Source organism: Vidua macroura, chromosome 2 (genome assembly GCF_024509145.1).
Source record: "Vidua macroura isolate BioBank_ID:100142 chromosome 2, ASM2450914v1, whole genome shotgun sequence".
Lineage (NCBI taxonomy): Eukaryota > Metazoa > Chordata > Aves > Passeriformes > Viduidae > Vidua > Vidua macroura.
In genome coordinates this window covers 25,033,754-25,048,724 of record NC_071572.1, presented here as the reverse complement: position 1 = coordinate 25,048,724, position 14,971 = coordinate 25,033,754, and the positions used below count along the sequence as shown (strand labels likewise).

The following is a 14,971-nucleotide window of genomic DNA, read 5'->3' as shown; positions in this document are numbered from 1 at the left end:
ATTCTACTCACTACCTTAACCTTTGCCACATGAAATTCACAGAACATTCAGAAGGACTAACACCTCAGACAAACCAAGAGCACCCTGAGGAAAAGCTTTTTCTCTCCAACTCTATATAAGCCTGTGAGAGACAACTGCCACAATAACACACTTCATGCACTGAACACTCATGGCACAGAGTATCTTAAAAAACCCATGAGCAAAGGACAGACACAGAGAAGCAAAAGCTATAGCATAAATCTGTCCAATAAAACACCCTGTCTTTTATTGATACAAGTAATCAGATTATTCATTCACACACATTTCTAAGGAAAAATTACAGCAACACTGACAAGTAAGTGAATACTATGCTTGTTTGATTAACATTAATGCTCCCTCCACTTCAAATTATCCCAACATCCAGATTTTGATCTCTCTTTTTGTGTACATTCTCTCAGATCAGTGTTTTTCTTCAGACTTCAGGCAGCCTAAATATCTGCAATTTATTTAGATACAGACATGAGCAAATGACTTTATTTACAAGAGATAGGAGAAGACTGTTGGATCCTAGAAGGATTGTGGAAGCAACTAGTCTTCAAATCAGCAGCAATAACCAGCTTTCCAGCACCCAAGACAACAGAAGCTCCTACTAAGACCAAGTAAAGAACACAGCTACAAAGTACTCTGCAAGACTGGTTCAGTATCTTCACCTTGTTGTTTACAGTACTAAAAGACAGGTTTACCTCACTGAACTTCACCTGGCTCTCTAGTGAACCTCTCTTCCTTCTGTAACAAACAGAAGTAGGCACTTCACAAGCAGACATCCACTGTAGCAATCAATAAAGCTCTACAAATGCCACCACAGCATAAGATGACTGTAACAAATCATCCTCTGGAGATATCTACCCCTCTGCCCTGACATTAGAGTGGAAACCAGGTAACTTGCTTACACTGTACACCTAACTCATACAGAATTTAAACTGATGTTAATTCCACCCTTTGTATTATGCAGATATTTGTTCAAGTCTCTCTTACTTTTTCTCAGTGCAAACTCTTCATCCGATGGCTTCCGCTCTGGCTTGCGTTTGGGAAGCAGCTTTTTCATGGTTTTAGGGCTTTTACTGAGATCCTGTATGGGAAAAATAAAAAGTAGTGCTTCTAGACAGCATTTCAAGAATTTAACTTCTAAGATGCATACAGGAATTACTAACTAAAAACCTTTTAACAGCACCAAAATTCAGTTTACTAATATTTTTGCCATGTTCAATTCACTTGAATTGGCTGATTTCCTCTATACCCTTCCTCCAACTACACACACAGCCAAGTATTTTATCTGTTCTATTAAGAGAAATATGCATAAAACCTGCTGCAAAGGCATTCAGCTGCTTGGGATCTAGAGTGAAGAGAAGAGGCAGGAATACATTAACAGGTCTTTTTCCTGAACAGTTGAAGAGACAACCCATTTCACTTGTCTAGTGGGAAGCAAGTAAAAAAGGACCTAACAAGGAAGCTTGGCAGGTACAATAGCTTTCAAAGCCAAAATTTGTGAAAGTTTAGGTCTGCTTTTACAGAGGTCTATAGGAAATAAAACCAAAAACCAACACAACAAACAAATACCACAAAGAAACAACAAATCCAGTAGCATTTCTGCTTAAAATGTGATCATAGTAATTTACAGGAACAATACTAAGTTTCAGGTACAAAAGGAAGATGTTGCTCTGCCTTTTACCTTAAGGATACAGTACATCTTCCGTGAAAATACAGAACAAGAAAATAAAAAGGTGATTGAGCAGGACCTACCAAAGTTGATCAAGATAGGTTTTGGACATTATTGTATACTAAACACTACAAAGATTATTGAAATTTTAATACTCTGGAGAATTTAGTGGCCTACACATGAAAGCATAAAAGGATTTCAAGTTAAATTACAAAATAAGCATATAGTACAGCCAAACAGAAGAATCTCTTACATAAGTTTCAATACAAATCTTGCACTGCAGATCAACTCTCACTTTTTCCCTGTTGTTTACGAGATTTACAAAATTAAAGGAAAGTCACATACAAAGAGCCACCACAAAAAAATTACAACTTCCTACTGAAGGGCTGCCACACTGTCTTGTTTCTTGGCTGCTGCACCTCACCTCTTTGTAGCAAAGAGCTGCCGAAGGCCGTAGCGGAGGTGCGGGCCGCAGGCAGCTCAGGCTCCAAGGCTTGGGCGTTTTGGGAGGCTCCAGCGGTCCCCAGTTTATTGTGGTATGTGGAGTCCCATGATGTGAGGGATGAGGGAGAGTGTGGTAGGCAGGAGTCAGTGGTATTGGCTTGCTGTCTGAATGCTTGCTGGAGGGAGTCACTGGGTGGGAAGGAAGCTGTCAAACATGATGGGAAAGGAAAGAAGGCATATTACCATAATGGAGACAGTGTCATCAAGGACTGGTGAAATAATCCCACTTGCTATAGCATTTCTGTTTATTACAGCTGGCCTTCGAAAAAATTTACACTAAATTATTTTTTGGAAAAAAGGAGCTTAAATTTTTTTATTGTCTACCACATACAAACTAAAGATAGAACAGCCTTGCTCCCACTTCTCTCACTACTAAGGGTGGAGCTAAATTTAGAACCATTCATATCCAACAATTCAAATGCAGAACCCAAAAGAAATTACTGTTTCTCCACAGCCTGTCAAGTACATCACCAATTACAACCTACTGTTCTAAGTATACTTAAAAAATAGTGATGCATGCACTTGGTCAAAACAGAAAAAGTAATGATAATGAACTTTTTTTCACCCCATTTAACTGTTACACTGTTTTAAGCATTTTATTCTTTGTTCACACAATTAAAAACAGAATTATCTTTTTACCTATTAAACTACAGTGACAAAATTCAGGTTTTGTTACTAATGGCTAAAAAAAAAAAAAGTCTTTCCATGGTGTTATAATTGCCAGAATACCTAATTAGAACCTAATTCTGCTCATTCATTTCTTACCGTGTGAGATGGCACAGAGTGAGGTTTAATGGTGGGATTCCCAACAGTTGTGACTTTGGTTTGCTTCTGCAGGTGATCCACCCATTCATGCAAATCTTGTTGGTTGTTACAAGATACTAATATCCTTTCAATCATATTTCCTAGGTGATGGAAACCAGAAAGACATAGGAAATGAAAAAATAACAGGTTAGTTGATCTGACATGATTAAAAAGACAGTAATTTCCTAGAATATTGACAGGAAAAAGCAAAAATTTAAGTCATATTTTCAGTACAACAGCATCCCAATTTCCAGGTTGTAACACACATGGCCTCCATGTATTTATTCTTAGTCTAGCACAGGAGTACTACTTTTTTCCCCCTAGCTCTAATTAAGCACAACCCTAAATGACAAGAGTAGGAGACAGGCTCATCTACCAGCCTTATGCTTCTCCATCCTCCCCAGCAAGGGCATAACATAGCCCAAAATGTCATTCTTGAGTCTGTACACAACAACACAGGAAAAGTTATAAAATAAGAGTTCACCAGTCTTCTCTCAGAAGAAGGCATAAAATTAAAGCTAAGGCAAAAGTCACTTGGGAATGTAATCTCAACCAAAGATAACTTTCACTTCTGCACCATATATAAACATTTAACACCATTTAACCCATCACATTCCCCTTGAGGTAAGCTTCATAGCTATTACTGCAAAAATGCATTTTTTTCCTCAATATAAACATTTTTTTTCCCCTGAGACTCATAGCATTGATATCATACTTGAGACAGTCAAAATTAGTTTCTTTAAATGTAACCTGCTTGGATGAAGAACTGATCCAGGAAATTAATGAGGATCCAAAACTCCACTATGGGGACCCTGCACTGTCCTTTAAATTGTCTCAGGACGTACATTATGAAATGAATGACTAAACAGATAGAAATTACCTATAAGCACAATGGCAACAGTCATTGACATCAGAGATGCTAAAGAAGCATCTTGTTTTCTCAGAAAGAGGTGGAAAATTTCTAGAAGAAAACTCTTGCTCAAAGCTCTTCCAGAGTCTCTCAAATTCCTATTCTTTCAGTAAATAGTATACTTGGAACTGCTTCATCACAAAAGGCCTTCTCCAAGGCTACTGCTTCCATTCATTAAAATACAGAAATTCCAGGACAAATCCCATGCAAAGAGCTCCTTAACTGCTTAAGAGAAGCAGTAAAAAACAACCTTCAAGTGAGGCTCTGGGTAGCTGTGTTACAAAATCTGTATAGCCACAGGATGGCTGAGGCTGTAAGGGACCTCTGTAGGTCACACTCCCCAATGCTCCAGCACAGACACCTGGAGCTGGTTGCCTGGGATCATGGCCAGGATGGTTTCCAGTACCTCCAAGGACAGTCATCTCCCCAGGCACCCTGTGCCAGTGCTTGGTCACCCTCCCCATAAAGTTTTTTCCTCTGTTCAGAATGAGCATTTGATGTTTGAAACAGTGTATCCTGGAATAACTAATAAATAGAAATACTAATGGGCAATACCTGATATTTCAAATGCATTTTTATGGTTTTCACTGTCTTCTAGCTTTGTAATAGTCATTCCTGTCATAGGCAGTTTTCCCTTAAAAAGAAAAAAGATGGTAACATCAACATTAAATACAAAATACATAAAAGCATTGCCAATTAAAGAAAATACTAACTTTAAGCTCTGAAAAAAGACATTCACAGTAAATTGACACATAAACCCAGTGGGTTTAAAAACATTCAAAAATCCATACAGACATGTCAATGGGAGTTTTTCATGTGTCCAATTTCTGTAAATGACATCTGTGATGTCAGTAAGTCTAGCCGATACCTATTCAGGCTACAAAAATCCATACAAATACAATAGTGATCATTCCTCAGTCTTGGGTTCTTGAAACTGAGACCTTCAGGATCATATTACATGACTGGAGGCAACAGTGACTCTTCTTTAACCACATTTGTTTGCAAACTGCCTTATTAGCTCCCAGAATAAGGTCTGTAGAACAAGTAAATTTATAAGGGAGTATTTCACTAAATAAATGCATCAATTATTTACTAACGAATATTAGATTTATTTCTCTAATAAAACTTCTACTAAATTCCCTCACGGAAATACTTTGAGGGGAAAAAAAAAAGAAATTAGCGCCTTCAAATTTTTAAGTTTTCTTCAGAAGAACATACTAACTTTGCAGGAAATCCCATTTTAAACCCAGTCAAGCAGGAAAAAATGTCAGGATAACTTTTTGACCCTTTAGAAACACAGAAGAATAAATAAAATTGAGTATTTGTGGGATGAAAGGTTTTATTGAAAATGAAACTTCAAGAAAAGTTCTTTAAGACATCCTGTATTCTCCTGCACAGAAACACTATTCAGCAAATACTGGCAAAAGCACAAATACTATGTACTGTGGAATTTTGGCTCCAACAGAGCAAAAAGAATAAAAACAAACTTTATGTTTTCCTCTTTCCTAAAGACAGCAGAATGGACAAAGGTTTCTTAGTTGCTTAAAAGCGAAAAATCACTTGGTATTCTGTAGGCACAGCATGCTCAGGCCCAAGATACCAAAGAAAAAGGAGGAGTTCTCTTGTGGCAGCTTCCCCACTGAAGGAAACATGGTGGCCATGTGCACTACATAATGAAGCTAAAATTTGCTCTTTTCCCTTTTTCCCTATGTTTGCTGGTTCATGAATAACACAGCATAAAACCACAACAAGAGAGATGTGTAAGAACTGCTGACACAGGTGGGGAGGCAATATAGGGGTACACTGGAGACAGAGATCACCTGAACCACATGGCAAGAAAAAGAACAAAGTCAGCAAAACAGAAAGCTGAAGTGAACTTGCGAATAATTTATATTTCCCTTCTTTTAACAAACAATCATGTAGCCCTCCTAAGAAGTGTGGTCCTTGCTCCTTATGACTTCAGCTTACCCCTGCTAGAAGTTCTTCCCATTAGCTCCTGTGGTAGGTATCAACATTATCAACCAGAAAATCTGAAGCCTGAAAACCAGTGGGCTATTCAGAAATGCAGGGAAGGTCTTATGTAGGATGATGCCTCCAATGGCATAATTTCCCAGAGAATGACTGGGAGAACCGCATCATCTTCTGCCCATATCCATCCCAGTTCTGAGATGTGAACCTCAGAAAAAAGTTCCAGGAGGCCCACATTATGCACTCTAGACATGGGCTCTGGTCAACTGTCTCAGACACAGTGATGAAATAATTTCACCTTACTGTGAACATGTAGTCAATAAAATTTGGGACATTCTCAGTGCTGGGACTATCACACATGAGGTTGTGAGAAAATTAAGAGTTTTGCTTTCAAGGGGTGGTTGGATAGTGAACACCAAGAAAGGGCTTGGCCATTCTGAGCAGAAACTGAAGACAAATCACAGAAAATGGCTTATTTATTTACTGAACAATGATGTACATCTAGGGGATAAAGTGAGTGGGAAGAAGAAATGCAAGTGATAGGAGAGGAAAAATAAAGCTTTTTAATTTCATGCTGCTTGTTAACATACTAAATTTCCAGTCAGCTGCTTTGTAATCAGTACAGAAGAAGCTATCCTCACCAGAAATTCTGACTGTGCCACTTGGAACACAGAACTGACCTGTCTTTTCTACTATCTTCTTCCATTAACACTGGGATAATTTGAAGTGTCACAAAGTTAACAAACTTGACTGTCCACTTGAACCACCTAATGCAGCAGCATTTCAGAAAAATCCATCTACAATTGTGGCAGGTAAGGTACGAATCCAAACACAAATTTTGGAATTTAATTGCTCTTAATTAAAAAAAAAAAAAAAAAAAGTCACATTTTTGTGACTGTGGTTGATCACATAGGAACACTGAATGACCAACCTTCAGCATTCCTTTGAAGCAGGCAAATCACTGCTCAGGAGAAAGGAATGAGCTGTTCAAGTGTCTATTTTACAGAAGCATTTCTAGTAGGTGAAATCTCTGTCTCCTTTAAGAACTTTGTTGCAGCTTTTCCCTGTCTTTTGGTATTTTACTGTGATGCCCCAAACCCACATGGCATTACTTGGAACATTTACAAGAGTTTGGAAGTCATGGATTGCACATTTGCCTCTCTCAGGAGTCTTTGAAACTATATACCCAAGATGCAAGTGCTTTTGTGAAACACAGCCTAGAGCTACAGGTGAGCCAAGACAAATGGCACCCCTGCACTCCAGCAGTTGTTCCACCTCTGGAACAGGCCTGTGGGACAACAGCTGCAAGTACTCAGCTAGGAAACTTGAGAGAGAGCTCAAAGACTCTGTCTACCAGCTGTGAGTAGAGGATATTTGAAGTGAAATACCTGGTGCTAAGTTCCCTAGGGCCACCTTGTATGCATTCCAGGTGGTGCTACTCCAGGGAGCCCGAGGCTGGGGCCAGTGACTGAATGTCACTCCATGTACTTATCTTTTCCCATAGTTAGAGCATATCAAGTGTACATTTGGAGCATGCCTTCCACTTCAACTTCATCCAGATGGAATCTAGTCTGTGAGCCCCAAAACAACAACTACTTTGTGACTCAGTGCTCATTAAACAGAAAAAACTAAAAGATGCCTTTTTCAAGTGTGCCACTGATTCCAAGATAAAACACTAATGTGGATGCATCTAAACAAACTAATGGTAACAGCCTAATTCATCCTAATGAAAGCTTAAGGGGGCTGTGCAATTTTGTTAAGTCTCAAGCAGCAGTCAAAGAGCACTAACAAACCTATGCAGCAACACTGGTTTCCCACACAGATCTAAAAAGCTACCAATATTTCCTGTCATCAGCCACTATTAACAAGGTAAAAAACCCAATGTCTCCTTGGTGATAGTCACAGCTACAAAGAAAATCAAACCCTGGGCTTCTAGGCCAGAATTTCATAAGACAGATGACCACTTCTTATTGCAGATATTACCTTTTATCTTTATAAGTGCAAAAGTTTAATATTCCTTCCAAGTTTCCTATGAAATATCATTTGGAAAGAACACAACCCCCAACACATTTTTACACATATGTATGTAAATGTATTACTTTACCTGATAGATAAACCCACTCATTCTTGGGCTGGCAGACAACATTAGCAAAATGTTGGGGAAGAGAAGAAGATATCTTTCATTCTTTTCCTTGTTAAAAGAAGAAAATGAAAAAGTAAATACACTATCACAAGTCCCTTCTCCCATTTTTCTATTACTAAAAGCTATCAGCATTTTAGCTGGATGATTACTCCACAAATATTTGCTCAGTGCAAAACTATTTCTCCATTGTATTTAGGGGAAAAAAAAAAGAAAATTAAAAAAAAAGGAAAGAAGACAGAATTACTTATTTTCTATTTGAAAAATGCTACTAACATGTGCCTATACATTTTCCAGAAGATTACAGCCTTGTGTTTTAAAACAGGAATTTTATAGTCTGGGTGAAATACTGACCTTGCTTAATATGATAACAACTGTGTGGCCAATTTCAGTAAAACCAAAATTACATACTGGATCTATTTCTTCCTATAATTTAGATGGATACTGTTACAGTCATATCAAGACTGTGGTCTCTCAAATTGGAGATCAGATTTTTAAACACTGGATTATGCCCAGAAGTAGAAAAGGCAAAGGAATAATTAGTATAGTCACAACAAAAGCACTCATTACTTTGTTCTGGTTTTAATTTTCTGGTTTCATGTATGGTTTCATCCATTGTGGTTTTGTTTTGGGGTATTTTAAGGAAGGAGGGTAAGTTTACTCTAAATCTACTGCTATAGACAACAAAAAGGAGAAGCATTAAAGTGTAATATTTGAATGACAACATAAGTATATCAACTGACAAAGCCACCGTCCTAATTTCAAGCATATTTTCAAAATTACACTTCTTTAGCAGGTTTTAATGTTTTTAGGTAAACATTTGCAAATGTTTATATCATTTTTAGAAAGACAAAACCAAACCCAGTTGCTGTTGCACAAATGAAGCTGTCCTGTGTCTTGCCAAAAAGCTGCAATGCTAAACAGAATCTTCTAGAAGTCCATTACATTTGACATTCTACCTCATAATGAGAGTGGGGGATGGTGATTGGTTTTGCTGGCTTCAAAAAGAGACATGACTGCAGAAGATGCACTATCAGCTCTACTGAATCTTATTTATTTACTTTAACACCTAACATAATATCAGAGAAAAATATCAAGTGACTAACTTCTAAATATTCAATTGCATAAACACTTTATGGACCTCTTTGTTCTAAGGGAGGAAATGGACTGAATGAGGTTGCAATTCAAAAGTCCTCATCAAATTCAAAGCCTCATTGATTTTTCAGGAGAACAACAAGCAAGAAAAACATGTCAGTAACCTGTATAACATTGCCTTTCTGTTGGCACTTGCTTTTCAGATTATTTTAACATTAGTTCTGGTAGGACAAGTTTTTCTTTACGTTTTATTTGCTTCTTTGGTTAGGAAAAAAGAAATCACCCCACTTTGTCACTTGTAACTTTCTAATGTATCTTCTTGTTCTATTTCTCAAAGAGCATTTGGTACTCAAGCTTGTATTTCAAAATTTACTACTTGAGCAATGTGCCCATAACAGCCAAAAAAGAGTTTGTCTCAGATGCCTTACAACATAAATCTTTAAACCTTTTTTTATTTAAAACACACTGTAATAACTGCTATGCACAATGATCCTGTAATATAACAACACATAGAAAATCTTGTTCAATTATGCCCTCTGAAAAAAGCCCTGCAAAAACCATCTTAGAATATTTATAACTACTGTTGTAATTTTTCAGTAAATTTTACAGAAGAGACCATCCATCTTCAATGAATTTTATTTCAGGTTTTGTAAAACATGCCTTAAATCAACACAAAGACTTCAGCTTAGATTACCATCTCTGAAGCATTCTCTTTCTTTCTGTTGTATAATGATTATAATGAATTTTATTCAAAATTGGAGGAGTGACAGTGAAGATGAGAAGGACATTACCTCACTTCCAGCACACTGAATCATTACTTGGGACATGTAAATCACATTGCCAAGTGTTTTGATGTCCTCTCCCTCCCAGCAACGAATAGCTTCTGTCAGTATTTGCAGTTCAAGTTCTTTCCGTTTCCGTACTTCTTGACATTGTGCCTAACAAACATAGGGAAAAACATCATCTCTAGAATCTCTACCAATTTGGAATGGTTTAAGGGTAGAAATACCACTACAGTTGTATTTACTGCTGCTGTGCTTGTAATGCACAGAAGACAGCACCTTACTTGAAGCATTTTCATTTAGATGACTGCTACCAATATTTTTTATAAACTAGTTTTACTAAATTAAATATTACAGCTTTTCAATACATTGACTTCAATTACCATTCCAAACTCAGCTATAGCTCTGTTACTCAATTTTCTCCTTCCTTTATACTTCAAATTTTGGATGACTAACCAAAAATGAACATGCTCAGCAGCCAAGATTAACACAGCTGTCAGATATCTATACAACAAAGCATATTCTTTCAGTAAGAAGACACATGCCACCTCTGCAAAACCTGAGTGTTTATAACCTTGTGTTCCTACTTTTATTAAGTAACTCCAACCTGTTCTACTCTTGGTTTTTGAATTTTTCTCAACAGAATTTTTTCCTCTTGCTTTTATAACACCCAACAGGATGTAATCCACAAACCTCTTCTGAACACTGATAACACTAAATTTCTGATTTAAAAAATAAAAAATGCCAGGTTATCATCAGTATATATTTCTAAAAGGAAGCAGAACACATTAAGTTTCTTGTAACTGAGACTGCATTAATCATTGCTTGTTGCAGTTGAGGCATACTTTTTCTTTTTTTTTTGTAAAGACAGTAGCAGACAGCTTATCTGTTCAAATTAGGCTTCCTGTTCCAATTATTACTAGAAGTTTTGCATCTTCTGAACTTCACTAGCACTTTTCTCTTCAACCTCTCTTAAATCCAATGCCATTCCCTGAGAAGGAATGCACATAGAAAAAAATCAGAACACGTACTCATTTGTTGTAAAGAAGCCCTTCAGGACACTAGCCATGCAAGCACTAGTAGAAAGGGAGATGAGTATGATGAGAGGGCAGACAAAGAGGTGCAGAATACTTTGCACAACTCTTATACCAATAGTCTACTTACTACAACTCCCCAGCAAATTACCATCTTTAGCTCTGCCTACATCCAGCATTGATTTCCAGGCTTTTAAAAATTTATTACGTATTCATGAAAAAGCTCCACTTTTTTAAGCAATAGAGGAAGGCGTAATTAGAAAGCATTCTACTTAAAATATATAATGTATTCTTTTATCACTCTTACAGAAAGATTTTTGAAGGCAGTCATGGATTTTTGAATATCTGGACGATCCGGATGATAATCCTAAAAAAATGGAGAAAACATACATAAAAGGTTCAGTTCTAGAAAAATTAATTTTAAAAACTGTTAGAGGCTTAACTAAAACCAAATAAACAATTTTGTAAAATTGAAGTTGTAGACTGATCTAGTCTCTTCATGGCCTCCTTATATTAAACACTGGTGGATCTGGCTTGTAGTAAAACTGCAGTTACTTAGCACAATCCTAGTTACACTTAAAATAGAGCCGAGGAAGTTTTACAAGACCTAGTGGATAAGAGATTTTGAATTCCCAAGAGGAAAGTATTAACAGAGTTTTGTTTAGCAGGTTAGCTTTGTCACAAAGGTGATTTCCTAGAGACTATCTAGCACGTTCTGCTGTCACTGGCTGACAAACCAATCTGTGTGACAAGACCTACGCACTTTCTATTTCTCTCTTTTTTTCCCACTCCAAACATGTAACTTATAAAATGCAAAGGTTTGCGTAGGTCCTCAAACACCTTCTTGTCCTGTAAAGATCACTTTTGGACAGTGCTCACTAGAAGCAGAGGGACTATTTTGCCAATATGCTCAGCATACTGAGGTGAAAAGCAGCACTCACTCTGCAAGATAAAGTGGCCTCAAATAGTGTGCAGTAGACACATTCAATGTCAAGTCAACTAAAGACCCTGGTAATCATCATTCTAGGGATGATGATTAGCTTCTCTGAATAGTTTTAGTTTAAATGTTTATCTTTTACAGGAAGTTTTACTGCACTGACTTTTACATAAACCACTGCAGCCTGTAGTTTTGAAGGCTGACCGAAGAGCAAACAAATGCAATTTTGGGTCCCATCATGTTTGACATGTACCTTTAAAATAATTGTTGTCAAATCATCATTAAGCTGGAACATAAATGCTGATAAGATATACCTCCATGTGCCTTTCAAGTTCTTTGAGTAACGTGGGGTATTTATCCAGACGCATAAAAGGTTTGCTGAGGCCCGTGGTCAGTACAAGGATCCCAGGGCTGTTTGCACCTTTCATCTCCATGAATTCTCCTAGTTCCTCACTGTGTACACAAGATATTTAAACAAATTAAGATTAAATTATCAAAACAAATAAATTACATTGGATTCATGATTCAATTTTTCACCTGCAATGAAGTATGCCAATAAAACAGGCATATGAATAAAAAATTTATTCAAGTATAACTTAAGTGCTGTGACCGGTTTTAAACAAAATACAGGAACAAAGCCACGTGCAGATTTGGGACCCAACCAGGGAAAACCATACATAGGAACAAATCCACTGTTCTAGATAACCAGCGCTCAAAGACAATTCCTAAATGTTGCACCATTCAAGCAACAATTACAGAATAAAGCTGTATTTTATTACTCAGCTCTTTATTCTAGTAAAATGACATACGACCTTAGAGGTAGTTTACACAAGTAATACACAAGCAAGAGTCAAATGCTTCATATACAATTTAAAAATAGGTATTTTCATGGTGTCAGGCACTAATAAGAAGACAGAACATTTCAGAAGGTTTTTTTTCTCTGGCACTTACATGTTTAATGACCTCATCTCACATCCAAGGTGTTAATGCAAAAAAATTACCAACATTCATACAAATGGTAGAAATAATCACCGTGCAGTCTATTCTCTAATGAGCTAGGGTTTCATTAAGTGTGGACTTATACAACACACTTCTTTTCACAGCAAAGCCACTGTAAGAAATCCATTCTTTCCATGTATCATGAATTGCTACTTCCCCTCTCCAGATATTTTTTGGTTATTTGAATAATGCAGAACTGGCCCAGACCCTCAACTTTTACAGCAACTCAGTTGAAACACCAGATCTGAGAATTTCAACTCTCTTTGCTATCAAGGAAACAAAGTAGCAACATCATCTGCTTACAATGCAGAGATTTTAGAGGACTATAGTGGAGGAGGACTACTTTTTCAAGAGTTTAAATCACCAAGAACAAAATGAGCCCTCTCCATTCAGAATGGAAGATACGGCAGCATCTGGGCTGATTGCCAGACTTCATAAAATACAAGTTGCAAAAGAACACAGAATTCTAAAGGCAAAAAAATCTATGTAAAAAAATACAGAAAGTCATTTATTAAAAATGTAACATCTTACTGCATTCAAGACACACACACACCTTCCCATTGCAGAACAAGTGGCACTGATTATTCATATCATTTGTCCAAATAGATGACAACAGAACAAGAACACAAACATGGTGCTTAGGGGCGTGGTTTAGTGGTGGACTTGGAAGTGCTGGGTTAACAGTTGGATTCTATCTTAAAAGTCCTTTTCAACCTAAATGATTCCACAGTTCTGTGAGCTGTGACGTTCCTATCCCAACGTAAGTGCTCTACCCACAATCCCATCTGGATCATTCACCTCCCAGATAGCAAAGTTTCCCCCAGTTCACAGAAAAGAAGATACTTTTCCACACAGTTTACTCCAAGTTTACTTGTCTTCGGATTAGTTAATTGGAATTTGCTTAAGCTACACCTAGCTTATGTATGGCCATGACTGTTTCTGAATTGTCAGGTCCATCATTTCACATCACCTCTTTCAAGAGCTTTCTGTCCCCATTCTAAGGAGGCCCAGGTTCTCCTCAGTGTATGTATTTGTGCCATTTCAACTGCATTTAACTACAGAGTGGAGAAAGAGGGTGAGGGGATTTCTCGAACATCTGCTGTGCATTTTAAAGATGCAAAGAGAAGAGCTGGACACACTTGGGAAAAACCTTGCATCCCTCTTAAGCAGGAAATATCAGCAACTCCAGGCCTTCTAAATCAGAGACATAAACAGGTTTTAGCCAAAATTAAAACACCTTGAAAAACTTCCTACAATACCTTGCATGAAGGGTTATAATAATGCAACACAGATGAACCTGAGTACTTTTTTGAGCTTAAATTTAAATTTAAGTAAAGCTGGCCAGCTCTGAATACCTAGAGGCTGAAGACCTACTTTGCCTAACGCTTCCTTAATCACAGCCCTTGCTTAGCATAAAATCACACCACTTCAGAATTTGACAGCTGACTGCAGTGGTACCCTAAAAAAACCTACAGATTCTGACTTGTAACTGTGTCTTGCATTTACCATGTTAGCAGCTACTTCCTGGTCAAGTATTCAGGGTAATTTCCTGAAACATCAGGCTGAATGGCTACAGTGTGGTGTCATCTGTACTCCTGACTCAGTTAAAGGAAAGAAAATGTTTCCAGTAAGTAATAAAGGTATGACACCCAGTTTACACAGGAAGCTTTACCAAAGTTCACCTGGGAAAGCCCTTCTGCCAGACAGCACTCATTGGTTTTAAATTTCAATTCCCTATGTGTATGACACTGATCATCTGCAAGTCATTACTTTTCTGTTTTATCCATTCATTGCACCCGTAATCACCCCCACCCATTTCAGCATCATAAAGTCAGGTTACACACAGTACTTGATCCTTCATCTTCATCTTCTTCCTACAAGAACCAAGAGGAAGTAGCTGTTTAAACTCATTCTTTGCATTTTGTTTGCTTCAGTCAGACACAGCCCCTGCTGCCTCATTCTACCAACTCTGCCCTTTTACTGTCTACTACTCTTGCCCATTTCAAGCAGCACAATCCATAAGTGTATTACACAGATTGTCTCACCCCTACAAAGCTGCAATTTCCATAGGATGTGCCACTCTTGAATACCACAGGCTACTC

General features: G+C 37.5%; 1 protein-coding gene across 5 annotated transcripts in view; it reads right to left on the bottom strand.

The window, feature by feature from the left end:
* The window catches only part of ARHGEF7 (Rho guanine nucleotide exchange factor 7), a 115,925-nt gene that overhangs the window by 21,526 nt on the left and 79,428 nt on the right, over positions 1 to 14,971 (bottom strand). For all 5 annotated transcript variants that reach the window (XM_053970272.1, XM_053970268.1, XM_053970269.1 and 2 more), the window contains 8 exons: positions 12,185 to 12,323; positions 11,241 to 11,300; positions 9,909 to 10,055; positions 7,987 to 8,073; positions 4,470 to 4,548; positions 2,966 to 3,105; positions 2,121 to 2,345; positions 1,015 to 1,108 (listed from right to left, as the gene is read on the bottom strand). In XM_053970272.1, coding sequence (XP_053826247.1) covers positions 1,015 to 1,108; positions 2,121 to 2,345; positions 2,966 to 3,105; positions 4,470 to 4,548; positions 7,987 to 8,073; positions 9,909 to 10,055; positions 11,241 to 11,300; positions 12,185 to 12,323 — 971 coding nt within the window. The remainder of the gene's footprint in view (positions 1 to 1,014; positions 1,109 to 2,120; positions 2,346 to 2,965; positions 3,106 to 4,469; positions 4,549 to 7,986; positions 8,074 to 9,908; positions 10,056 to 11,240; positions 11,301 to 12,184; positions 12,324 to 14,971) is intronic.